At 43.1% G+C, this 27,649-nt stretch overlaps 1 protein-coding gene across 2 annotated transcripts; it reads left to right on the plus strand.

Moving 5' to 3' along the window:
- Positions 1-29: 29 nt before the first annotated feature.
- On the plus strand, positions 30-27,350 carry LIMA1 (LIM domain and actin binding 1). Of its 2 annotated transcripts, XM_054183238.1 has the most exons (11): positions 30-127; positions 3,653-3,788; positions 6,418-6,463; positions 8,514-8,942; positions 14,335-14,443; positions 15,885-16,045; positions 18,383-18,490; positions 20,713-20,770; positions 21,500-21,615; positions 24,568-24,701; positions 25,121-27,350. In XM_054183238.1, the coding sequence occupies exons 2-11, from the start codon at positions 3,670-3,672 to the stop codon at positions 26,121-26,123; spliced, it is 2,283 nt and encodes a 760-aa protein (XP_054039213.1). In that variant the 5' UTR covers positions 30-127; positions 3,653-3,669; the 3' UTR covers positions 26,124-27,350. The 2 variants fall into 2 exon arrangements, with proteins under 2 accessions (XP_054039213.1, XP_054039214.1); XM_054183239.1 differs by lacking the exon at positions 18,383-18,490.
- Positions 27,351-27,649: the final 299 nt, after the last annotated feature.

Raw genomic sequence — 27,649 nt, forward strand, 5'->3', positions numbered from 1 at the left:
GAGGGGCGGGGGGCGTGTCGAGGGGCGGGGCCGCCGCGGCTGCCCGGCGCCGCCGCCGCGCGGAGGTGCATTCACCGCCTCAGCTGCGGCAGGTGCGCGCGCGGGACCCGCCTCCCGGCTGCCGCAGGTGCGTGGGGCGGGGGAGGGGGGAGCGCGGGGCGCGCGCCCTGTCAGCGCGGCCGGGGCGGGGGGGGCCGGGACCCGGCGGCGCTGGGCCGCCGTGGCGGGGATGTGGCGGTGCCCGCTGACCGTTACCCGCCCCGGAGGCGGGCCGGAGCGCTGCTCCCTCTCCCGTGCCCGGTGTCCCGCGGGGATTTGCCGGCTCGCAGGGCCCGGGGCTGGCCGCGTCGTGCACCGGGACGCCGGGGGGCTGGGGGGGAGCGGTGCCCCGGTCACGCGTGGGGCCGTGACAGCCGGGATCGGCCCCGTCCGGCACCGCGCAAGGTGGTGTGGGGAGAAAAAAGGGGGTTTTCGGGGCTGCGGGGGGGTTCGGAGAGCCTGAGGGCCCCGCCGCCGCCCGGCCCCGGTGTCCGCGCTGCTCCTGGCTACCGGGGTGATGTCCCCTCCTGCGGCGCTCCGGCCGTCGGCACCAAATCAACCCGTTCTGCTTTGGGGCAGGCGGGAAGCAGGAGTTTCTCTTTCAGGACCATCCCAGAAGTGGGTTTTCATCCTCCCTGTTCTAATTATTTGTGGCAGATTTGGTGCATGAGTGGCCAAATGGCAGCTCCCCCCTCCCCTCTCGCCCCACTCCGCCTTCCCTGTCCCCTCTGCGCCCCAACCTGCCTCTGTCGCCAGATGCACAATGCTCGCGATCTCCTTTAAATCTTTATGTGTACAATAAAGGACTATTTCCTGAAGTGACTTGGAATAAATGATTCAGAAGGAGCAGCCAAAAAAAAAGTCCGCAGATACTTGAACACAATGAAACTATGAGCGTGTGGGGAAGTGCTGAGAATGTGGAATGGCGTTAAAAATGTGGGAGCACAAGTCTCAGGGCATCTTAGAGTTCTGGTTTCTGTCTTTTCTGGCGACTGACATTCCAGATGCGCTTCCTGACTTTCCATTTGAAGGTCTGAGCAGTAGCTACTGCCTTTATAAAGAGATTTTTGCCAAACCGGGCCTAATTGTCCTAATGTACCTGAGGCTTTAATGCAGAAAATGGAAAGGGAACAAAAACACAACAGGGGAGGAAACGTATCCACAAACAGTGAGCGCTGCGAGCAGCGATGGAATGCTTGGGCATCAAAACCCGGCTTATTTTCTGCACAATTGAGCTAGATTTTGTTTTCTCAGTATTTTAGTGAAGCTGTCCTTCCGTGGAAGGTGCGTGCCAATGGGAGCCCGTCAGCTCTGCCAGGGGAGGCCCTGATGAATGCCCCACCGCGCTTTAGCTGCTCTGTGAGAGGCCATTTAAACTGCAAAGCCGGGCTTCAGGTGATCTCCTTTTGGCACAAGATTAATCAGGAAACAGAAGTTTAGACTGTAGCATTACATGGCTGATTCAGAATTCTTTTTTAGCATGGACTTACATCCTTCAGGAGTAAATTCTGTCTATAATCTCTGCATATATATTCTTTGGCTTTATTAAATCTATATGCTAAATGTTTGCTACTGGGCAGCAACACTAGGGACTACATTCTGTAATCACAGAAATGCATATTTATTTGCATGTGCAATATGTTTTTTTAAAAGGGAGAAAATTGAGCACTCCTCTCATATCCTAATTAGATCCTTTGTCTTTGGGGATGATCATTTGTGCAGTTGGCAAAGGTCCGTAACTGTTTTAAGCCAGCCGGATGGGGAGCATCCTTCTCTTTGTCCAGTCCAAAGTTTGCAGGTGAACTGAAGAGGGTAATTTGGTGATGCAGAATGTTTTCAAGAAAGCATGAATTTCAGACGGTAACTCTGCAGTCTGGGTTTCTCTTGCCAGTTGGAAGGGGCACCAGGTGCGTTTCAGAGGTGTCTTAAGTGGGAGACGTGAGTCTGAAGCTGCAGAAAGCTGCAACTGGAAATGTAATGTTGATAAGCAGTTTCAGGGTGTTTCAACATCACAGCGAAAATCGCGTAACTTTTCTTGTTTGCCACAATAGTTCAACCTGTACGTCTCAACGCAGCATCTAAATCACTATCTTGAAGAAACATGTGCTGACATGGTGTGTCATTCTCTCCATGACATCAGGTGAATTAGGGAATCGTAGAGAAAGTCCCATTCTGCCTGATTCCATCCGCCAAGGCAGCGCCTGTTGTCTCCCTGCGCAGCAGCAGGGTGCAGCACCGCAGAGGCTCCTGTGGTCCCAGCACCGCAGAGGCTCCTGTGGTCCCAGCACCGCAGACGTGCCTCTGGTCCCAGCACCGCAGAGGCTCTTGTGGTCCCAGCACCACAGAAGTGCCGCTGGTCCCAGCCCACAGAGGCTCCTGTGGTCCCAGCACCCGCTGGGCACCTTGCAGACCCAGCGCTCCCCTTCCCGCACTGGAAACTGCCGGGATTCACAACACCATGGAGCCCCCGCTTGCTGCAGCCGAATTCTTCTGGACTGAGGCGTTACAGAATCCTGAGTCTTTGCCGGTTTTGAGCCATTTTATGCCTATGAGGATTCTAGAACGTGGTCTTTCCTACAGTGGATTGACTGTTTCTATCAAGTTGTCTTAAGGTGCTTCCTTTCCAGCGTGACTAGTGGTCAGGCAGACCTGTACTGGGGCTTCTAGAGTTCTGTGTCCTACTGGTGCAAATCAGATAGAGAAACTGGTGGAAAATGTGAGCAAGAGATCAGCCTGCCTGATGTTAGCACTGCAGGATCGGTTAGTGCACTTGCTGCAGGCATTGTGTGACATGAGACCAGGGATAAAAGAAAAGAGGAAAAAAGGAAAGGCGTTGCCCTACAAGCTTTATTTTTGCCTTATCAGAGAACTCTTTAAATTAATCTCCCCTCCTTTCCTCCTCCACAAAAGAAAACTATGTATGTTAAAAAAAAAATATCTGATGTAGTCTCGTTGGCTTCTGTGGTGAAAAGCTGTACAAAATCTCTTCCCGTTTACAGCAGGACAGGGTAGTTAAAACTATTCCTTTAGATAAGTGATAGCTATTGCAACATGAGGTTTACAGCTGCCACCGCGAACAGACGACTTGTTTCAGCTCACAGAGGAAACGGCTGCTGCGTTAAGAATGAACACTGCGAGAGTGAATGAAAAATGTTTGCATAGGAATTACATCCTCTTAGGTTTCATAACTCAAGCCTTCTTACATAAATGCCAGCACATTTGGTTTAGAAACCAGAACAAGAGAGGGCACATTAGGGCTTCCCAGAGCCCGCCTGTGTATAGGAAACGCAGAGCTTTGTGCTCGCATCCTCCTCAATCACAGCTTGCGTCTCACTGCTGTTCTGGTGCAGGGCTTATCTCGCACCCCTTTCATTGTGGCTAGTGTTTTATCAAGGGCACCATCTCAATAGCATCTGCAGAGGAAATTATAATTTTAATCTGATGCCTTTTTTTGTTAAGTCAGTTGATGGACAAGGTCCTGAATGATCAGCACTTAGTGGCACTCGTACGCTGGGAGCACCTGAATGGTGACTTAGTGCCGGATCACTTTGTGAAACAACTTCTCTGCTCACGTAATTCATATTGCCTGATGCTGTGCTTTCTTTCTGAGCAGGTATTTGTGGTGATAAGATGGAGCCTTCCCCGTTTAATAGAAGACAATGGACTTCACAGTCTCTGAAAATCACCGCAAAAGAGCTTTCTCTAGTCAACAAGAATAAGTCATCAGCTCTTGTGGAGAGGTTCTCCAAGTAAGTGCCGTGAGACTGCTGAGCACAAGCTGCGCGTGAGGGCTGGCAGCTGGTACCTTGCACAACGAGTGCTTCACTGGCAGTTGCTTTGCTTCTTAAAAATAATACAGCTCTGTAGGCATTGAAGTTTCTGGTTTAATACGTGCTGGGCAAACATTTTGCTAGTTGCTGCCATTATATTGTCTCAGCAGTCAGAATTATAATATCTTCTTTCTGGTGTCAGAAAATAAAAGTGGAACGTTTTCTGTCAAACTACAAATCGCAATTTGTTTTTGAGGGCAGAGTATTGGAGTGTAGGCAGCTATTGCCATTAGGGTTTTACTTCATCAGAAGCAGTCTTTAACTGCTTAAGCACAAACTACATAGGTGTCTCTGTTAACGTGGCATTTCCTGCGTGGTGCTGTAAAAACTAGCAGTAATGCTTTATCGGTTAATTGGAGACCAGTTAGAAATGGTAGTTCTGTCACCTGCGGGTGATAGATGTAACCCTCTAGGAAGAGTTCCGTCAGAGAATTTCACAGTAGCTGTGTTCTTCATCCATCTCCCCTTCCAGATGTCTCACCAAACTTGGGTAGAAAAGGAGTATTACCCTTCCCTCTTCTCCGAGAGATGGATGATGGGTTACAGTCAAATCATAAAGGAATGTTTTATACACTGAGAAAGCTGAGTGGTGGTAGCCTGTACGTGTTTTCTGGAAAAGCTTTTATTTCCATAAAGAAATACATAGACTACAGCTTGGATTTTCAATGGGATTTGGGCACCCAAGTCTCCCAGGTTATTGCATTAATAGTGCGGCAAGGTTCTGAAGTATTTCGGTCTTGAGTGTGGGAGAAACTTTATGGAGTCTGTTGGGGAAGGATAATTGCAATCTGCACTTGACACAAACGCAGCTCTTGAAGTTACTCTTTAAGTACTCTGTCCTAGGGAGGAGCTGCTCGCTTTGACCGCTCTTGTTAAGGTAATTTATTACTCATTGAAGCTTGATTACAGAACCTGGTCATCTTGCTAAATGTTGATAATCCTTTGAAAAGGGCTTACTGGGAGTAATCCGAACTGCTGTTCCTTAATCAAGTAGGGTCCCTTGACATAAGCAGTGTCAGTTCCTTGGAAAAACACAGTCCTGCTTACTGGCTTTGCCAACACTGACACACACAGTGTTTCTGAACTGCCGTTACCTAAATATTTGTATGTGAAAATGTTTTTTTCATTCCATATAGTGTTAGATTGTCAGTTTTGTCAGGTCAGAGACATGCAAATTGCAAGAGCAGAGACTTGAAGAGCGCGCTGTGGTGGGCTGACGTACGGAGCGAGCGTTGCCTGGGACTCTTCAGTCCTTGCGTGTTTCCCAGCGTGGTACTTGCCTTTCATCCCCGTGTCTCTCTTTGGTGCTGCTTCCAGCGCTGATCTCCCTCCCTCCATAAACTTACTTTTCTCATTCAAATTTTGGAACCTTTATAGTACAGAGACACAGGTTAATATGTTTGCATTGATTAAAAATACACTCCTTTAGCAGCTTTCAGTCAGTACAGTAAATGCAGCTTGTAGAGCAGAAATAACTAAGGGTGCAATTTGTCTACTCTCTAGTTTAGCAAGCGGGGAAATCTACATAGGAGCGCACCCCTCGCAGCAGGAAAAAAAATCAATTGTTATAAAGAAAAAACGAGTAGTAGAGCAGGTATCTGCATGTAAGATTTTTTTCTTAGAAGGAACTGAGCCCATGATATACACTGGTGATTAGTTTGATACCAGCAATTATTTAAAGTCTGAAGCTGATGAGTATTACATTGGTGTCTCATGTAGCGCCTGTAGCACCTTCACAGTTGTATCAAAGGTAGAATTCCACGGGTAAGAATGGCAGAAACGTCACTTGCACAAGCAGCCGTTGGGTGACATTTCTTCTCCTTGAAAAGCAGAACTCGACTTACAAATGGCCACATTTGTCACTTCTGACCAATTTGTGCATTTGAGAAGCAAAGTGCCATCACCTGGTGCAGTGTGCGATCAGCGCGGGCTGTGCGCTGCGGCTGTTCTCATGCCCAGCGGTGTGCAGATTGCTGGGAGTTTCCTCGAGCTTCTTAAAGGACTTTGATTCATGATCCAGGGTGGCTTATCTTCAGAGGGCTGTGATTACTGTTTCCACTGCTGGGATGGTTCAGCTGCTCGTGAAGCAACTGCTGAATTGGTGCAGTTTACAGCCCAGCATAGTAAAATAAACTGGCACTTATGTAGATTTTCTGCGTATGCCAAGCTGTAATTTGTTACGGTTCAGCAGCTGCTGTATAAATAGCCGAGTTATTCCTGCAAGGGGGCACAGCAGACAGCTGGGTGGCGGAAACAATACAGCTATTCCAAGGTAAACTGTATATATTTGAGAATCAGAGTGCTTAGGTAATGAAAAATATTAATGTATGCTCTTATTGTACACTGAATGGCTTAAAATGTTTCTGTCACTTTGCATTGTTCTGGGACTGTTTTCTACTGTTTTTCCAGCTTTTGGTTTTATTTGATGGGTCTGGAAAGCGCATAGAATCCTTGGTGGGGAAAAAATCTCAGCTGTCTTCCAGAGCGTTCAGTATTCTGTATAAAAACTGCTTGGGTTTTTTTTCTCTCTCTTTCCTTTTTCTTAAAGGTACCAGAAAGCAGCTGAAGAAGCCACTGCTGAGAAAAAAAGAAGTGTAAGTATTTGTTTCCTAGGCAATAAGCAACAGCCGGCAATCAGAACAGATCACCTACATGCAATGTTTCTGTGATAGTTGATTTTTGGAATCTCAGAGTTGCTGCTGTGCGTCCTACAGAAAACCCGGCTCAGACACAGTGTTTGCTTTTGACTCATTGCCCCTACCCTTTCCCAGTGAGAATGAAAGGAAAGAAAATTAAGTCTCTTGCCCAGAGCTATATGTTGAATCACCAATTCGCTCCTAAGCAAAAGGCAAAATGAGTTAACCACAACACGTGAATATCCTTCTCTCTGTTCTTAGCTGTAGGCAGTTGTGTGGTACCTCTTCCTTTCTTAATGAAATTTAAAAGTCTGCTCAAAAGAAGCTGCCAGCCTCTCTGGCATCTAACGGGTATGTCTTTGATAGCTGTAGAATCCATTAAGGGAGATTTTCTCTGAAGTGGCTTCCAGGGTTCAAAATGCCCCTGGAGGAGGCAGAGCCTTCCCTTTTGGCTCTGTTACAGCCTTGTGTTCCCTCCTGTGAACTACGTCGTGCCATTCTGGGGTCAGGGGACCCTGGCTGAAATACCAGGCACTGAGGTTGCATGTCTTTCTGTAAGCAGATCCTCAGTTTAAGTCTTATTTTAAAAGACCAGCAATATTTTCAGGACATATAGGTAAGTCTGTTAGGACATGCTGCTTTGATCTCCTGGGGAGTCATTCTTTTTCTGTTGGCGATACAGGTGTGATAAAATAAGCATTCTAAAAATTACTCTCCAGTCTTAAATTTTCTTCATTGCTTGTGCGATCAGGGAACAGGCACGTCCCCAGCAAGAATGACTTGCGTTGTGAAGTACACAGGGACTCATGTCCAAGGGTGATTCTGCGGAAACCTGCTGCGCAGTTTTCAGTACATTACAACATTTGCCTTATAACTTTAGTACTTTCTTTTCAACGCAGTCAGCAAGCGAGCTGATCTTTTTTTGAAGTCTGGTTGGATTCAAGTTAATTTGCAAAGCAGTGTTCAAAATGTGACCAGAAGAGTAATAGGGTGAGAGACTTAAATCCTAATATAGCTGCTAATCCTGTTTAATTCCTGTAAGCCTCGCAGACCTGTTCTACTTGCAATGAGTTTGATACGTAGTGCTCTCCACAAGGGAGAGGCAGCAAAAATGCAATGATTAGATTTGAATGAATCAAACATGGGCTGGTCTTTTACTCTGGGGAGAGATAACTACTAGTAAAAACTAGTCTGAAAAGCACTATGAAAAGTACGTAGAAAATAGAAAATACGTAGAAAATACGAGGAGTACCACTGCTCCATGTATTGCCATCTAACTCGCAGTGGTAAGGCAGCGCTTGTGACCCGTGTGCATGCATCCTGTCCAGAGCCTTCCGCGTGTTGAGTGAAATAGCAGGAAAATTCCAGCAAATGATCTGGTATTTATAAATGGGAGCAAAAAGACATTTGTTGTCAGTGCTTAGCTTGAGCCTTACGCTGCGTGGTATAAAATACTGAGGACAGATCTCTTGTAACTAAACCGCTACTGTGAACTGATAGTAGGAATACACAACTCCAAAAAAGTAGTGGTTTCTGAAAGATAATCTGTAGCTTTTTGGAAGGCCTGCTAATTGTTGTCTTCTGAACCAGCTGGAAGACATTGCAGCGTTTGGCACCCCACCTGCCTCTCCTGTGGCTGCTTTTGCTGTAGTTTGCTGCTTCTAGGACTAGAGACACCGGTAGTGTGATTTTTGGTCCCCTTTCCTTCACGTGTGGATTCAAGCCTTTTGTGTGTCATTTAACTCATTAAGAGCTTGGCTCCCTTTTTCCTTATAAGGCCATCCTGTTTGCTCACTTCCTGCTTCAGCTCCTGACTTTTCTCTTCTCCCCCCTCCTTCCTTTCCTATCCTGGATGCTTTCTCCATGTGGCACAGTTGTAACTATTCACAGCTGTCTGAAAAAGAGAGCGGAGATCAGTACTGAGCCTTTAACTTCCTTTCGCGTAGAAAGGAAGTGCTTTAATGCTTCATCAGGCGTATAACTGGAATTAACTTCTCGTTCTTTGTAGAACGCAGAAAATCTTCCCCCTCATTTTAAAAGGGGGAATCTGAGCGTACTAAAGAAGAAGTGGGAGAATCCGGCGCTGGGAAGGGAGCCTGGGAAGGACGCGCTGCGGAGCGGTGGTGCTGAGGCTGGGCAGAGGGTGGCCAGCCCTGGGCTGGGAGCCGGCACCAGCACCGCTCCTGCTGCGGACGAGGAGGCGCGGGCCCCTTCGGCCACCGCTGGCCAGCTGCGGCATCCCACTGGTGACAGCAGGAAGGCTAGAAGCCACTCGCCTGAAACTGGGAACATGGAAAACTGTCTGAGGGAGTCCAGAGAAGCAGAAAAGCCCGAAGCCAGCGAAAACACAGAGTCTTCGGGGAAAATTGAGAAATACAGCGTTCCGCTGAACAAGCTCAAGATGATGTTTGAGAAGGGTGAAGCGGCTCAGCCCAAGGTAAGGATCCGTCCCCTCCCAGCCGAAGGGAAACTAAAACTCTGCTGCCTTTTGGGCATCAGGAAAAGTCCCTGGAGGGAGTGGCTCGAACTATTGACTCTGCAAATAATTGTATTTGTTGTTTTAGTTGAAACATAACGTAGCTGGTGTTAATAACTTATTTGATCTATACAAATGTGTGCAGAGTGCTTGGAGTTGTGGCTGTTTGTGATTGCTCACTGGAGATGAAAAGTGAATTTGCTTGTGAAAGGGGTACAATTTAAGAGAGTAAAATAAGCATGGAATTTTTTTTCTAAGCCAGTTGGGATTGCTTATATCTGAAGATTAAGATGAGTTATGTAAACGTGAATTGTGTAAAAAGAGGGCAAAAAAAACCAAAACCTAAAAATATATATATATTTTAAATATATATATATAAAATAACTGTTTGAAGTGAGCTCAACAATCTGGGGCGGTTGCAGTTGAGATGGAAGTACTGCCCAGAGTTAAGAGTTTGGTTTCTTTTATATACATACCACTATGTGAGTCACACAAATGCAGATATATATATAGAGAGAGAGAAAAATATACGTACTGTGAAATACTCCCATCTTTTCCTTGCTGTTCTCTCATCTTTGTATCTTAACAAATGTTTCTTATCGGAAAAAAAAATAAAATAAGCAGAGATAGCCAGACAAGCTCCTGCCTTCGCTAGTTTTGACTTGCTAATGCACAGGGCTTGCATTTTTCCTACAACTGCTCATGAAATCTGATCCTGCATGTGGACTGCAGACTCTGTGTCCCGGGGGAGAATTGCTTAACTAGAAAATGAGTTGCATATGCTGGTGACTTGCAACATAGTCCTGAGGCCTTGATGCTGGTGGATTTTCCAGTTTTCTCATAGTTTCCTATATTTCTGGCTTTGTTTTACTGCGGGTGGTTTTCTTGCAGTATTAAGTAGAACAAACAACTTCTGCGCAAAAGTTGTTTAAATGTGCGACCATTAGGGGTTTCAGAGGAGCACCTCTGTGTTAAAGTGAGTTTTGGGTCTGTGTGCAGGAAGTTCACAGCTGAGATTTTTGCAGTCTTTGTCGTTGTGAGAGAGCTGCCCGTGGGAGGGCGGCTGTGGCGGGGGATCTCCTCCTCTGCTGCAGGACTCATCAGCCGGGATTCCACAGGAAAGTACCGTTTTGCAGATGGGCTTCAAGCAACTTTATCTTAGCCCGGGGAATAAACTGTTTCGGAGCTGACTGAATCTGTAACTGATATTTCTGTCAAGCTTAGTAATTAAAATATTGTTGAAAACCGACAGAACGCAGTAAATACCATCCAATAGGTATGAAATTATTCAGGTTAAATTCAAATTATGTTCCTATTCCAACTTCATCTGGTTACTCTTTAATTTAGAAGGGAAAAGGCACAAAGTGCTCTAAAGGTTAAGTGTAGGGGGGAAGGGGGTGTCTTTGCAATTGGAAAGCACTCTTGTAAGTTTTCTGCTTCTGGGAATTTATCTGAGGACTGGAGGACGATGTGCAGTCACATACAGTGATGATAGTTGGGGCTGTGGGGACGCAGATCTCTTTCACTAAGGTAGAAGTAACTGCAGCAACGGTGTAAGTTTGTCTAACAGCAAGCTCTGCAATGGCCTCTTCCATTTGTGCTTTTCTTGAACTCTGTCCTTTGATAAACCCCTGGTTTAAGTGCCAGCAAGGCTTCATAGAATCGTTTAGGTTGGAAAAGACCTTTAAGATCATCGAGGCCAACCATAAAATCAGCTGAGGGACGGCAATTTTCCTTGGTATTTACTTGATTATTAAGGTATAAGTGCTGTTAGAGCTTTGCGGACGAAACATCTGAATAAATGCAGTAGCAACATGGCTGTAGCTTCATGGCAGTAAAGATGAAACAACTTGCCTGGCTGCTGGGCAAGTCTGTGGCAAGAATCCAGATTAGAGCCTGGACTTCCTGATTCAGTCACCCGCTCTAAACAAACCTATTCGCATTTTCAGGGTTATACGCAAAACCTCCTACTTCATTCATTTGTTCATTCAGATCTTGCTCTGTCTTCCGCAATGTAGATACAAGGCACATCTTTTTTTATTGCATCTTCATGGAGAAAAAAATGCTGTAACCACATTTGAGGCAGGCGTGTCGGTCTGGATTGGTTCAGCACTAAGCAAAGGCTGAACATCAGGTCTTTTATCGGTTTCAAAGAATTCTTCCTGGAAGTGATAGCGAAAGCACATACAAGGAAGATCAGAAGGAAAGAAGGAGCAAGCAGATCTGTAATACTTCTTAAAAAGTTGTCTCCAAGTTAGTTTGTGTTTTTCCTTTAAGGCAAAAACTTAGTCTTGTGCAGCTAACCTTAGGTGCAGGGTCACATTTGACACAGTTGGTAGATAATGGAATAGGTGTAACTTTTACTTGGTCTTTTGCCCGAGAACTCTTTGTGCCCCAGGCGAAAGGCTGTTAACTCTCTTTGTGGTACCTCTGCACTCGCCTCTTTTGTCTTAGAACCTTGGGGCTTTCCAGACACGATGAATATTTTCTCTCTTTGGCAAGTGGCAGAAGCTGTGGCGTGGGAGTGGTGGCCCAGCCGGGACTGTAAAGGGAACTGAGTGGCACAAGCATAAGGTTGGGAGCTGGGATCCCTTCATGCCAAAGGTGTTATTTTCCATGAGCTGTAATCACCCTAATTGCTCGTGGTTGGTCAGTCTATTGATTGTGATGAGGGAAGTCCCTCATTTTCCCTTTGTTAAACTTTTTTTTTGTCTTATTACTCTGCTGCTTTTTCCCGCAATATAAAACTGTTGCTATAAAATCTACACAACATTGACTTTATATTTGTAGATTTTAATAGTAAGACGTGTACAGTAATATCTCTGAACTCTGACTAAAGCTTTTGTATTTAGGTGGTTTGGATTTTTTGAATTGTGTTTTACAAATTATCTACAGAAGGGTCCTTCGGGTGAAACTGTAATGCCTGCAGATGTCTGAGGTGGCAAAGAGGACAGGAGAGGAGCTGGCAGGACTGGGGAGGTAACTCAGTTGACAGTTGGAGCACTCATTAACTGCATCTGGTTTAACTGGCCGTGAGATGGCTGCCGCTGATAACTGAACTTTTCCCGCTGCAGTGGATTCCTCAGGGAGGTGGTACGAGGCGGGGGGAAGCTCTTTGCTCTTATTTCAGAGCTCACCAGCCTTCACGAAGGTCCGAGTGAGTCAAGCAGAAGAGTCTGTTTCTGATTAATATTGAATCCTTCGCTGCTGGTAAAAATAGGGAGGGTTTTGGTTACTTGGAAGAAAACCCTTGTTTTGTGTGCGCATCTAGTTGAGGTGTTGGACCCTGATGCAGAATTCCTGGGGGTGGGCGCTGACTTGTCATAGCTGTTTGACAACACGCTGGCCCTTTGCCAACTCTTATTTAGAGGTTTAATTTGTTTAATAATTAATTTCAGTGATAGCTGAGAATTCTTTGTCTTCTCAACACGAGGGCAATTGAGCATGATGTTACTGGAGAAAGGCTACAGTGAAAATAAATTGAAATAAGATTCTGAAATAAAGGAGAATCAGAAGAGGCAACCCGAACAAGTTTCCAATCTTGATTTCTGTCTTTTTCTCCTGAAAAGTGCTGATGGTCTCTTTCAGTGAGGATGGAATCCCAGATGCTGGATCTAAATTACTTTAATTAAGACCTTTGTTTCCTAGTGGTGGCAACTTCTCATGCGCTCTGCTGCCAGTTACACTTCCCAGCTGTCTGTACTGCAAACTTGTTTTTTTTCATTTGTAGCTTTGTCATTCCTGCTGCATGCAAGAAAATGTGTGTGGTGCCATGTTATTACCCACCCACCACCACCCCCCAAAAAAAAACCCACCCCAAACCAACCAACCCCACAAAAAACCCAAACCCAAGGCAGTGATACAGTAGTCGGGGTTTCAGGTAGGCTAATGAACATGTTTTCTTTTCTGCATCTTCAGAGGATCTTGTCTTCAAGCGTATTCTGCCTGTAATGATCTTCGTATACTAGAAAGCGAAAAAGGGTCAAAAGCTCAACCCTCTGAATGACAAATTTCTGAGTTGTAAGAACTTCGAGGTGACATTAAAGTGGACAGAGGCTGAATAAGAATCAGGTTCGGATAGTGTGCACAGAACGAGGAATCCGCAAGTCCTTACAAGTGTGCAGACACTCCCAAACTGAACCTATCAACACTCAATGGAAGGAAAAGACTTGTCATAGCTAAGCTCTTTTCCAGTAAAAAAAGTTACCAAAGTCTCAAACCACAGAAATAGAAAATATTTCCCATGCTAATGGAAAAAGTGGTTTTCCAGATGCATTTTCCTTTTCTGGTAAAGTTGCTGTTTTGTATGCCAAAGCAGCCTGATTTTTCACAGTGATTATCTTACAGTGCAGTTCTGTTAAAATAAAACTTTGGAATTTCCTTCAGTTTGGTGACCAGCAAATAAGAAACTTGTTGGAAGGTGGGGGGGGAATGTGTGGTTGGAGCATCTTGCCAAACCTGCCTTTTTCCCTAGTTAGCCGGGATCTGAATTTCCAACTGGCTCCGTGATTTAACCCTTCCTGGGGAGGGAACAAAGATCTGTCGCCTTCTAGTGTTTTACAGGTTGCCTTTCAGCTGTGAGAACATGCTATCTTGATGAAGTCAAATTAAACTCTGCACTTCATGAGTATTTATCACAGCTGCTGAAATTTCTTTTCACAATTTTATTTTGTTGAGCATTAGATTTTGGGTATCAGATCTGATGGAGCCACCCAGAGCATGCTACAGACCCCGCTTCCAGCACTGCGGCCCTGCAGATAGTGATTATCCTGGATATCTGAGAATATTTATCTCTAGCACTCCTCTGCTTAAGCTTCAGCCTTATCAGACCTAATTAGGGAATTATTTGGTACCAAATGCATGAGCTATCCAAATCAAAACAAGTAATTTTAGATACCTTTTATTACGGTGGTATTTAGTCTTTCTGCTGCTGAAAATCAATGCAAATTTTTGATAGCTCGCTCCTTTCGTCCTTTTTCTGATTTTAAATTTCATAAAATGACCTTGGAACATTAGCTTCAAAAGAAATTCTACGGAATGCAAAAATCTAGACTGAAGCTTTGTATTTGCAGTGGTAGATGCCTAAAAATCTGATCTTTGTGGTTCTCTGACTTTTCAGCAAAGATAACTCGTCAAAGGGCATCTATTGACCTCTTCAAGAAAGTGTTTTCCAGGTGACAGAGGGTCAGGTATTCTGTGATCAAACTTTACATTGGTTAAATAAGATGTCACCTGGTAGACTTGTTTATTCCAGTAAAGCAGATTTGCTAGTGACACCTGTGCATCTTAAAGGATTATAAGCACCAGGCTTTGTTTGTCCGGGCAGCTGATAGGTGGGTCTTGTCTCTAACAGGTCCTTAGAGAGCAGAGGAAGGCAGCAGTTGGGAGGAGGATTTCTGAAAACAGCCTTTCCTCGGAGGACTTTGATGTTGGCCAAGGAGAGAAGAGCCATAGTACATCAGGTCAGTAAACCTCATCGTTTGGGTTTTGGGTTTTTTTGTTGGCTTTTTTTTTTTTGGTAGTTTATAAAATAAAACTGCTCCATACAATAGAATGGAAATAACTTTTGCCTTTCAGGAATGGAAGGCAGTGCAGCCATCTTCCATCTGCAAGCTCTATGTGAGCATCGCATTTAATGACTTAAGTCTTGCTGTGAATTTTAAACCATTATACCCTTAAGCAGGGGAAACCAAGGCACAGGAGATAACTAGCAAGTTCAGGAATAGAACCCATTTTTTTCCCTGTGTCTTAATCCTAGGACGATCCTAGAATTTCTTTTAATAGTCAAACTTGTTTAGAAAGTAGTGAACAGACAGACAACACAATATGTTTTCTTCCTTCTTGTTTTTGTTCTCGTCCCTCCTACCTTGTCCTGACACAGGTAACCACAGTTAGCCTTATGACTTGAGCGAAATTATTTATCTTTCATATGTCTGGAGACTATTTTCTAACAAAGTATTTAAATTTTCTGTGTTTTCAGCCTATGGCTAATATTATATCTCACTACTTACTGATGCACGCTGTGTCCTTATTTGAGCAATACTGGAGAGAATGGCAAGAACTGCTTGCATTTGTTTATTGTCCCCAAGAGGGACCTTAATGATTCATACAGATTTTCAGTCATTCGAGAACACTAGCTAGTGAAAGGTCATTTTTTTTATCACTATTTATTGAACAATTAAGCTATTACTGAAGACTTGAGCATTATACAAGGAAGTTAGATAGCAGCACAGTCATGGGACCTGGCTTTTTAAACCTATCTGGCTAACATCTGGTGGCAAAAATGAAAGATGGGTGGCAAGTAAACGGGGTATAGTCCGGAGAGTCAGGAGATCTGCACCTATGCAGAGACTTAAGCTCCGAAATGTCTCTTTCCTCTTGAGATAAAAACAGATGCTGCAAATGATCCGGCGAGACTAAACTGAATTATCTCGTAACGTATTTGTTCTCGAGATTCTCATCTGTAACATGTCGCATGACAAACTAGTTTCATGGAGGAGGTGGAAGTGGCAGGTGAGACTTCCTTCCTTGCTTCCCATGTTTTCCCCAAAAGACTTGGACAACTGTTCCACTACAGGAATGATGTGTATTTCCATTTAGCCACTGTAGCAGCTACTTTCGTTTGACAATAACAGCAAAACAATCTTCAGTGTTAAAACTGGTGGCTCTCATTACTTCTGAGACGACTGGCTGAACACTGCATCTGGTGAATGTGCTACTTCTGAAAGTAGCTGGATTAATTACAAGACTTGGAGCATAAACCTTTGACCGAAGCATTTCTGTGCTTTCCAGATCTGGAATTTCTGTGGTCTTTGGAGCAGTAAAGGACGGGATTTGTAAATCTTTCTCTAGACAGGTCTACTCGTCTTCCTGAAAGTTACCCTGCATTTGTTCTTTTTCCAGGGCATCTTGTAGATACTAGTCCAGCACTCAGCCCAGATAAGGCAGAGACCAAGAAAAGCCTGGAGATGCCTCGCTTAACAGAAACTTCCATAAAGGATAGGCTGGCGAAGTACCAGGCAGCTGTGTCCAAGCAGGGCAGTTCCACAGGCCTTGCTACTACGGTAAGTCTGTTCTTTGGCTTGTGTAAAAGTGAATTTTTGTCCCAGCCTGAGACTGGAAAGAAGATCTAATGGAAACCAGGCTTTTTGAAGATAGTGCCGCCTTTTTTTTTTTTTTTTAAATAACTTGTGCCAACAGGAGTAATTCCTAATTAAGAGTTGCCTCTATGTACTGCAGGGAGAAATAAGTATTTGCGTCTTCCTGGAATAATCTTGAAAGTTCTCCAAGGAACTAATTGCTAGCACCCTGACTGAGGCCCTTCTGAAACATAGCTGACATTCTCTTTCTTTCTGTATGTCTGTAGCTCTCTGTGTGTTTGTTTGTTTTTTTAAAAACCAAACTCAATCCTGTATTGTACATTAGCTATAAACTAGGGGAAACTGGGGCACAGTAAGCAGGAGCGACTTTGTGTCACACAGTGCATAGAACCTGCATCTACTGGCCTGCGGCTTTGGGATCTCCAGTCAGTTTTCCTCCCTTTTGTTTTTCACCTCCCTTCAAGTTTTCTCACTTATTATCTAAATCCAATTAGACTCTTGCAGTGAATGAACCTGTGCCAATTTTGCAGATATTTGATCAGGAAATGAGCAATTAATGAATCATGGTAAAGTTTTGCAGCTGAAGAGATTGGAAGAGTCTAAGCTTTTGTTAAAAAGTGTTTAAGTACATTTGCTGGAACTGTCTGATACTTTTGCTTAGTGATGGGAACTTCTATTGCTTAAGTATGCCTTCTATTAGACAGAGTAATAAATTTGAAGAGGACAGGCCTTTTTAAGTTAGGAAACTTGCACTGGAAATATAAGCCAAAAGTGATGGCTGTGAGCTTTGGAAGAGTGCGTGCTTGCAGGGTATCTTTGTAGAGAGGCAAAAGTCTCTACCCAGCTGAAATGACTTCTGAATTTCACGTGCAGCGTGGGTCTCATTCTCCAGCCCTTGGGAGGAAAGCGGAGTAAACTTCACTGTATGAATGGAAAGTAATTGCAGGCAGTGCAACAAATCTGATTAACTGCTAATTGCTGCTCTCTGCATCCTGTTTCTTGACTGGATTCGGTTTGCTAGATTGCCTTTTCCAGTTTGTGGCTCAGATCTGCTAAATTATGTCCTAATGGCAAGAGGTTCACCATAAATGTCTCTCGAGACTCTCGTTTGCACGTCCCCAAGGCTCTCGGTTTGAGCATCAGTCCAGCCTGATGCTCTTAGGTTGTCCCATTTGGCAGAATCTCTTTCGCTGTTTGGCCTGGCACAGGGACAAGGGCAGCACATCAGATGGAGCAAACAGCGGTTTCCGAGGCCAGTGTTTGCGCTTCTGTCTTCCAGGAGCAGCCATAACTCTTGGATCTTCTTCCCTGCTGACAAAGCAACTCAGGCTCTTTTGATATGGTAGTGTGGTATTTGTACTTCCCTTCTTTTAAAATGTGTCACATCTGGGCTACAAAGGAAAGCCATAATCTTTCTTGGGAACAACTATTTTGAGGGCATTGTGGTGTAATTAGGCCTGAATTAAAACTGATAGACACTTTTACAGTGGGTTAGAGTAAGGGTGAGAAGCAATCGTTTCTCTAGCATTGCAAGTGATATGGGAATCGGGGCGGGGGAGAGATGGTAGACAGCACATTTAGAGATCTACACAGTAAAATTCTGACATTCAATTACACTCCTATTAGACGTGGTTGGATTTGTGCAGACTTGCTTACAAAATCCGGTAAGATGCTGGTGCTGGCATTTGGCTATGTCTCTCATGATACAGAGAAGATGCCTTGTGAAAGGCACGAGTCTTCTCCAATTATCTTGTATCCTGTGGCAATGAAAGAAACACGAGGTTTCACTGGGTTTTATTTTTTTTAAGTCTGAAAGATTCTTTTGTGAAAATCTTAAACAAGTCAGTTTGTCAAGAACAAAAAACTCAGTAAATAACAATTAGGTTTTTGACTAAGCAAGGGTAGGATTTGCTTTTATGTCAGCTTGTGTTTTTCAGTTACTTCAGATACTGGTTGTCTCACAATACTTGTAATTTCAAATGAAAAGTTAACACTTCTGGAAAAGGAAGATGTGACTGAGCAGGGGAAATGAGAGTTTATTTTAAACAGGAATCTGGAAGTAGAGAAAAGGGGTTGTTTTGAAAAATGCTGGCGCAGAGTATAGTAAAATTCTACAGTGTCATCTCTTTTCTTCATTAGAATGTATCACTGACCAAGTTTGTATAGATTTTTATGCCCCTTCCTTTAGTTATCACTGTATATACTAGGAAAACAGTTTTTAAAAGATTTTAAGGAAAATAGAAAGCAAGTACTTTCCTAGGGGAAAAGAACCTGTCAACTTTCAAGTGCTTTATCCTATAGAATGAGATTCAAGCCAGTGAAAGTGAACTCAAGAATTACAAATCTGAGCAGAAGGAGAATATGCCACCAAGTCTTGAGGACTCCATTTCCTGTCAGGATGGGGAGAAGGTAAGATGCTCCTGCTGGTGAAGGTCAAGGGCTTCACATGAAGTGGAACTAGTTTAGTTGTAGCAGCACAGCTGATGTACTTGTTCCACTTGCCATTTAGAAATTGAATGTGAGCAGCTGACAGAGATTATTTACATGCTGCAGAATTCCCGAGTATTTTATGTATGTATTTTTTAGATTCTGTCTGGATTATAAGCTAGCAAGTCTCTGTGAAAGAGTTTTAAGCAGTTGTAGAGAATATTTAGGGACAAATTTTAAGTTTTCTTGGAGAGTTCCCCTTTCTTCTCAGTACTGATGTGCCTGTAGCATGGCAGAACCCGTCAATATCATACGTGCGTATTTTCTCATTGGCTTCAGTAGCTGACTAGGTCTGAAACCTCTGGTGGTTTTGGAAGGGTTTTGAAGTGAGCTAAACTTTTTTGTGTCATGTTTCCTAACTGTAAAAAGATGATTCACAGCTAGGTATTTGTTTTGTTGGGTTTTTTATTTGTTTGTTTTAATAAAACAAAAAAGAAACCACACCAAACAAAAAAAAAAAAAACCAAACAAACCATGAGAAGCTTTGTGTGACGCAAGTAAAAGGAGTTTGTCACTGTTTCTTCTGCATTTAGAGGCTAAATTTTGATTAAGGTAACTGAGAATGCCAGTTTGGGTTTGTTCCTGGTTTTGAGCTTCAGCTGTAAACTGAGACTAAATTGGTCTGTGAATTAGAGATAATAAAGTACGCTCAGGCATTTGTATACTAAACTGGGGACGGCAGACAGGGATAAAAGTAGCTGAATAATAATTGGGGTACTGTGTATTCCAGCCATTGGGAACACGTGGCAGCCTAATGCCAGGAGGCTTTTAGAGCTTTCCAGCCCTCCTTGGGCAAGGGGCCAAATGGCTGCTTTCAGCTGTTCCTCACTGACAGCTGAGCAGCTTCATGTTCAACTGGTCCAGGCTGCTTTTTTGCTAAAAGGTGAGTTAATTAAAAGAACACCTGTTAAATCAGAATACGTCCCCGTTGTTGAATGGAAGATTTGAATGAAATTTCTTGTATTCAGCTGTAATTGGGAAGTTACTTGTTGAGGTGTCCAGGTGCAATAAAGAACCTGAATAGAACATTGTTTGAGAGCCAGGATTGTCCTTTGGAAATGACACAATAAACTTTGGAAGTAAGCCTAATTAAAACTACTAGTAGAAAACTGCAGAAAAGGGAATCCTCTAGCAAAAGGGAAACAAAAGAAACTTGCTAACCACCTCTGTCACTTTTCACACTGAATCTGTGAGAGTTTTAGTAGCCAGACGTGTGACACTCCAACAGCCACAGAAGATGCTGATGCGCTTCCTAGTATGCTAGTGTTACAGTTATTTTTTCGGTAGACCAGAGTATGTAACTTGCTTCCTCGTTACCTCATTAATTTGCAAACTTCAGTTGCTTGCAATGGACCTTTCAATTATTCAAGTGAATTAGTGATGATTTGCCATTTATCTTGTTATAGCAGTTTAGTTTCTCAGTGTAGCTACTTAAAACTCCTTGATTTAATAGTAATAGTGCCAAGTTTAATACAGAAATATACATCAAGAGCTTCATCTGTAACACCTTTAGAATCTGGAACTGGTTTATAGCCAACTCAAGAAGCTTTGGGGTTTTTTTGTTTTTTTTTTTTTTTAAAAGGCATGTTCCCATGCATGTTTGTCCCAACCTGGGAACAGCAGACTTCTAGGTCTACAAAAGCTTTTTCTTAGAATTCAGCTGTTCTTTATTTCTTTTCTTTTTTTTTTTTCTTCCTTTAAAGCACTGTCTTTGCTGAATGTTTAAATTCTGGTAAATGTGTACTGCTTGGTGTCAAGGGATTTCTAAGTAAGAAAACCTGGGAGGTACATCAATGAAATCCACAAAGATTTCTGAAGACTAATAGATAAAGGTGTACATGCTGCAGATGTTTGGAAAAACAAAAATATGATGATTGTGTGCCTGAACACTGTGGCAGATGATCTGAATATTGCAAGAGCTGTAAAATTATGTCTATTTTGTAGCAAGGACTAACACTCTGGCAGTCAGCTGGACTCTGCCTTGTGCCTTACAAAACAAGAAGTAGCTTCATGTGCAGCTCAGTGTGGCCAGTCTCTTCCTGTTGAAGTGCTCACAGTGTCAATCTGCCCGATGTGTTCCTCAGGCCATGATTGTTCAGACTTCAGAAGGCCAAAGGTGCTCACTGTCTAATACTTTCTTGCAGGTTTCTGTAGGTGAGAACAGCTTGTCTTTCCACTCTGGTCTTCTAGAGGATGGCAATGGTAAGCACTCATTTTCTGCCTCAACAAGAGGAGAGTGCCTGGCTGAGGAAGAGCACTAACTCTGCCCCGTTGTGTGCAGGGTGCTTAAGATCAGTCCTGTCAAGTGATTCATTTGACCCAATAAAAACTTGTCTTGTACTAAAAATCTGTCCTGTGCCTAACTCGAACTTTATATAATTTCTTTCAGGTTTAGAAGTTAATTTGCAGTTGTAATACCAAGATATCTGTAGCTTTTGCTTGCTCTGATTGAACACGTTTAAGTGTAGCTTCCTCACCATTTGGACTTAAACCAATAGCTCTGACAACTACTACATCAGTCAATAGGCTGAAGTGCTTATTAATGCAGGACAACTACCAAGTGTCTTTGGTGCTGTCCTGAGGTAGTCAAGTTCCTATTCAGTAAAGTACGTAAGCACGTTCTCACGTTGCCTTAGCTTTACACCTAAATTCAAGTCTATACCTTGCAGAAGTGAAGAACAGTTCCTGGAAGTTAGAAGTTGGATCCCCGTATATTAGTTTCCTTTACACATAAACTTAAATTTCCTGGTAAATCAGAAAAATAGAATGATCACATTTAAATATCTAGATCTAAAGGTTTTAATAGCAGATGTTCAAGAAAAAATGTCTTAGCGCTTACCTGGTAGGATTGCTGTTCAGTCTTATGAGCGTAAATTTTCCGTGATTTTAAAGTCTTTGTAATTGCCTCGTCTTCCTCTTCTGCTCACTTAGTTGGACAAAACCTGGAGAGCGAGACAGAAGTTCAGAAGCCTGTCAGCACAAAGCAGCAAAACTTTAGTTCTAAACCAGCTGGCCAGACAGATGCATCTCTGCCAAAAGCAGTGAAGGTAAAGCAGCTGTTTTTTCTCAAACATGGGCGATGGTTAAAGCCAATTGACTTCTCTCTTTAATACTGAAAAGCCTTAATGCAACCAGTGGGGTCGCAAAGGGTCTGGCAGTAATTATGAGTCCTCATTGGACTGTGTTCACGAGGGGAACTTTAATTCTGAATGGAAAAGCATCTCAAAACTCAGTTTTTCTTCAAAGACTAAGTTTGAGTTGCTGGGAGTTGCCCCGCTGCTGTTAAAACAGCGTGCCCCTACAACAGATGCAGCTTCTCTTTAGTGTGGGAAAGGGGGATTGAGCAGGGGATCGTATCACGGCTTGTCTATGCCTCCTAGAGACGGGCACTGAGGTCCTGATACTGCTCTACAGAACCTTTGGTAGGCCAGGACTTGGCTTCCCCCCCTCCTCTTCCAGCTGTTCCCAGGGGAAGTGCAATTGATAGCAACTCTGTAGGAAGGGCACTGCAGTGACTGACTCCACAAAGACTGGCTCTGGCATGCTGACTAGCAAGTCCTTAATATGTTACATTTTCTTTAGTGGGAGCTATAAAGCATAAAGCAGATGGAGAACTTCTTTGGTAGGAATGTATTTGCTAATCTTATTAGACACGCAAACGGCAGTGCTGAACATTTTGATCACACTGTACTTTCTTGTCACGTGTGCTGTCTGGAGTTAGGATGCCTATTCCCTGGGCTGCCACAGACTTCCTGGCTCACTTCTGAGGAAACAACTGTGCTTTTGTTGTTTTCCCCATCTTTGAGAGGAACAGCACTGACCTCACGAAGACCAGTGAGATGTGGCTTCCTAGTGTTCTGGAGCATAAATGCCAGTATGCGAAATTAGAGCTGCTATAACATTTTTGTGATTGGTCTGTTAGAGCATACAAGATACATGCAAGCTGTGTGTCTTGGTCCTCTGTGCTATCGCTTTACATTATTAGAACCATTAGTCCTCTACCATGTTACTGCTTTAGGTGTTGTACTGCTGAGACAGAAACCCAGATGCTGTTTATTCATGTGAGGTTCCTATTTGTCTCTTCCAGCTTCTGTTTCCTGTTCTTGGTTCCTAACCTCTACTCCTGCCTTCTGCTTCCCTCCTAATGTGAGCTCAACTCTCCGCTTTCTCTCAAGTTTTCTTTTTGTACTTATCGGGCCTCACCTTCCTCCTGTAGCTCCTATTTGTAGTATGCCTGGAAAGGAATTTCTTTCTCTTCACACCCCAAAACGCCTCTCCATCAGACATAGGGCTCACTGTTGTACAAGTAAGTTCCTCTTCTTAGATGGGGATGTGCATTGCAGAAGCACATGCCAGCGCCGTAATGTCATCTTGCAAAACTAAGCTTTCAGGGAGAGTTACTTTTTGATGTTGCTGCCTTGCTCCCTGTGGCAAGCATGGATGATCAGATTTTTCTTTGCATTGGTAAACTCTCAAAAACTCTAATTTTTTGAGATTTCATTTAGTGACTCAAAATTCAGAATTCCTATGCAGTTTTGGCAGCACCTAGAAATTGTGGAATTTTTTTCAAAAGGAACTCTGAACTTCTGTTGGTCAAACTGTCATCATAATTAGAACTTTAATCTACTATAACTTCAAGCAATGCCTTTAAATTTGAAATACCTATTAAACTGGAATTAAATTGGCAGCAAACGTTATGGTTGTGACAAACTGACTTCAGCTGGCTCTGTCTTCAGCAATCTGTCCCTCACGTATTGTAACTTTCTTTGCCTAACCATTGTTTCTAGTCTGTTATAAATAAATTGCTGTAATTATGTCTTCCTGTGACCTTCCTGTTTTTTCTTTAGCCATCGTATTTTTTCCGTAAAGCTTTTTAGTAAGTTTGTAGCAGGTAATTCTTTGTCAAAGAAAAGCTATAGTATCAATGTGTCTACGCAGACCCATGGTATGGAGCCTAGGCGTTCTTTTACCCTGCTGCTAAAGCAGTTGTAATCAACATGCAGCCTCAGACTGCCAATTTTTCAACTGTGAGTTATTTAATTTTTCCTTTGAAGTGTTCTCCCTGTTGGCCAACCTTTAGTAGACTCCAAGAAGTGAATGGCATCAAGTAACCTTTTTTCATGGACGATGTACTTGCTTCCTTGATGCTGTCAGAAAACAAAATCTGAAATCGTTGCCATACAGCACAGCAGTGACACTTGACTCCTTAGCATTTAAATTTGCCATTGCACTAAACTCTCAGGAAATTCTCTTAGTAAGCACATAAATAACTTTAGCTGTTTAACCTCAAAGCCCTGCTCGCTTTAAGTCTTGGGCGAGTTTGAGAGCTGCGTGTCCTGAAACCTGAGTATAGTTTCTTTGCTATAGGACTGGAATTGCTTACAAATGAAGTTAGAAGTGTTTCCTGCCGCCTGCATCTGTGCTGAGGCTGTTTCCTCCTCTGTAAGGGAGGAGAGCATTTACCAAAAGTGGATCATCTCAAAATGTTGAGCAGCCTGTTCCACTTCTTTCCCCTCCTGTCCTCTACCTTTTATTTCAAGGTTATTTCAGCTCTTTTTCTACACTCTTTCTTAACTTCGGTAAGTTTCATACTGACTGTAATCTACCTGAATGTTTCTTCATCATTTTCCTATCAAGAAAAATGGAGGTTGCAGAAATAGATTAGACAGCTTTTTGGGAACTGGCTCAAAGTTATAACTGAGTTCCAGTATTTCCATTGTCCCTTCTCAACCATTGCTCAACTTGTCATGCTTCAGCTGTGGAATTCACTGGGGCAAAACCTTGGCTCTCTGTCAAGCCACAGCAATCCTGTGGGCCTGCCATAGCCTCTTCCTCACTCGTTGCCCACCAGAACCCACTCTACCATAATTAGCATTGAGTTGCAGAAAGTGAATTGCTGCAGTTTTTCTGAGAACTGTGGAAGCTGTGCATGAACCCAAGCCAAGTCCAACAGCAGCTGATTCATTTTCCAGTTAACAAGCTTTCTCTTCTTCCCGTAGAAATTTCAGTTGCCAATGAAGGAAACCTGTGTTGGATGTCAGAAGACTGTGTACCCGATGGAAAGGCTCTTTGCCAACCAGCAGGTGTTTCACATCAGCTGTTTCCGTTGTTCCTATTGCAACAGCAAACTCAGGTAAACACGCTGCTCCCTTTGGCTGCTGTCTGGGAAGCATAGCTTTTCTCTTCAGCAGCTGAGTAAGATGCTGTTCAGGCTTAGCTGAGGTGAAGGCAACCGTAATCCAGCGAACTGGAGAGGAGCGTAGGAGTGGTAATACAGTCCTAGTTCTGCCAGCAGCTTTTGCACTTGATGCGGTCTATTTTTAAACCCTTAATGTAACTTTACGTGGGGAAAAAGACAATGTCCAACTTTGTAAAGAACTCCTGACATTTGAAAAGAAAGCCATACAAACTCAGGAAAGCTGTAAGCTTGTCTTTTCTAAACATGTTGGAAGACTGAAATTGAATCTCTTCAGTAATATAACTAAAATATACACCCATCTCGATGGCTGAGTCACAGAATGCTAACATTTGACTTTGTATTTTCCTGAACAGCCTTGGGACATATGCATCTCTGCGTGGGAATATTTACTGCAAGCCTCACTTCAATCAGCTTTTCAAATCTAAAGGCAATTATGATGAAGGCTTTGGACACAAGCAGCATAAGGAATTATGGGCAGGCAAAACTGAATGTGAAGAATCCCTGGAGAAAACTCTCCATGGTGTAAATGCAACAGAAAGTCCACAAAACCCAGGAGTAGAGGATGCCCCAATTGCAAAAGTAGGAGTTCTGGCAGCAAGTATGGAAGCAAAAGCTTCAGCTTTGCCTGAAAGAGAAGAGAAACCAGCAGAAACTAAAAAGCTCAGGATTGCCTGGCCGCCTCCATCTGACCAAAGTACTCAAGGAAGTGCCTTAGATGAGGGCATCAAAGTGTTCAAACCCAAATGGCCCCCAGAGGAAGAGACTTCCAAGCCAGATGTGCTGGAGGATGTGGATCTGGATCTCAAAAAGTTAAGAAGATCTTCCTCGCTGAAAGAAAGAAGTCGTCCCTTTACAGTCGCAGCCTCATTCAGAACAATATCTGTTAAAGGCCATAAAACAGAGAATTCATCTTCTCCTTCTAAGGCAGAGAGAGACATGTTGAAAAGAAATGAGGAACTGGAGAGAGAGGTTGTGGTAGACAAAAAGCAAAAGGAAAAGAAGGTTGAGAATAGGAACATCCAGAGTGCTGAAGAGAAAAAAATAGAGGAAGAACGGGAATTGTCTGGTATCAAAACAGTAGAGCATAACTTTGTAGAAAATGGCCAGGTGAATGCAGAGACAGATGAGGAAGAACATGCTATGGACGAGCAGGAAAGTCCAAATGAAGAATTCCTTGAACCAAATTCTCCTAAACATTCCAGCTTAGCCAATGTTGTGACTGCTAAGGAATCATCTCCTACCCAGAATCGCAAATCCCAAGATGTTGGTTTCTGGGAGGGTGAAGATATGGAAGATCTATCTGTGGAAGAACAGATCAAAAGGAATCGTTACTATGAAGAAGATGATGAAGAATAAATTGGCCTTTTACTAGAAAACTTACTGCAAGGTGCTGGGCCTTTTTAAATCGGTGTTTTTAGCTTTAACAAACAGCTGTCTTCCATGAAAGTGATGCTATACTGCACATCGACATTAAGGGAATCCTATGTACAAATGATCTCAACTAGAAAAATACTCTGGAAGCCTGCAAAGAGTATGTTTAGGTGCATGGAAACAAGTATCTGGCTGTGGGATAGCTTCAACAGGTAATATCTGTCCCCAGCACAAGAACAGAGCTGTTCTGTACTCCTACTGTCTTACCCTTTTTGAGCTTCAATATGCATTTCACTAACAATTTATGGAATTTCACTGTACTCGTACTGGTGGTGTGAAACAGGCTTTCTGTAGTACACTACTTCTACCACTACAAATGCTACTGCAGTGCTTAGGGACCAATTTCAAAGGGACTTTCTGGCCTGCTTTAAAAATGGTAACTTAATGCACTTTAATACGTGTAAAGGGCACAACTGGGACTTTTTTTTTAATCATAAAAACATTATGTGCTTAGTACCCAACAACTAAAGCATCTTAAACGGAGTGCAATGTGATTTTTCTTTCTCAAAACTGCCTGTGATCAATTGAAGACTCCCTACTCTCTCTATTTTTCTCCGTGCAACTGGAATGGCGTGCCCGTTGCTGGAACGTATGTATTTTAGTGCTTATCCAGAAGCTGTGCTGATTAACAAATCTCTTTGAGGACAAGTCAACACTTTTGCAGTAGCCTGCAGGGCATTACTTTTGCATTTCATATGCATTTGAAGTGGGTTGTTTTTTTTTTTTTGTTGGTTTGTGTCTTTTTTTTTTTTAACTTGGAGTTCATCATCATTCATTTTAAGCTGCAGATAATATTTTTAAGGCCTTTTGAAAACTTTGAAATCCTACTTGTATCAAGCTGCCGTCAATCTTTTCATTATGGCTGTGAAATTATGCTGCATTACAAAATCTCTGGAATAAAACCATCTGAACAGTGAAACTTTCTGATTGCTAGCATTGAAGCTTAGTACATTTTTAAACTTGACTTCATTTGTTTTACAAATAATGAAATCTTGAACGGTGGAAGGAGGATGCTCTTTTATATTAGCTGTTATTTGTACTGTACTCTCATGAGAATTAGCTCTTAACTATACTTGAGGTGTAAAATATTCTGCTTTCTTAACAGTCCTGCTAACTATGAAACTTTCAATAAAGTTCAGTCATTTACATTAAGATTTAAGTCTGAAGACTGGATTCATACTCATTTCACAAAGAGGTGGCATTTTGAAAAGACCATGGGAAAAGATGGGTGAAACACCGGTGTTCTTACTGGAAGCTGTAGACCAGACAGTGATTTTTCTGGTGCCACTAGGTGACACTGTGTGTCCACTTCTTTTTTTTCTGGTTGACAGTCAAATGGGTGGACTGTGCTCTCTTCTGCAAGAGCTTGTGGAAAAGAGGGATTCGAACAGGATGGGCGAAAGAAATAAGGATGTGTGGGTATTCTACACTTCCATTTCTGGCCTCAGGTG

This window comes from Rissa tridactyla, chromosome 24, assembly GCF_028500815.1.
Source record: "Rissa tridactyla isolate bRisTri1 chromosome 24, bRisTri1.patW.cur.20221130, whole genome shotgun sequence".
NCBI lineage: Eukaryota > Metazoa > Chordata > Aves > Charadriiformes > Laridae > Rissa > Rissa tridactyla.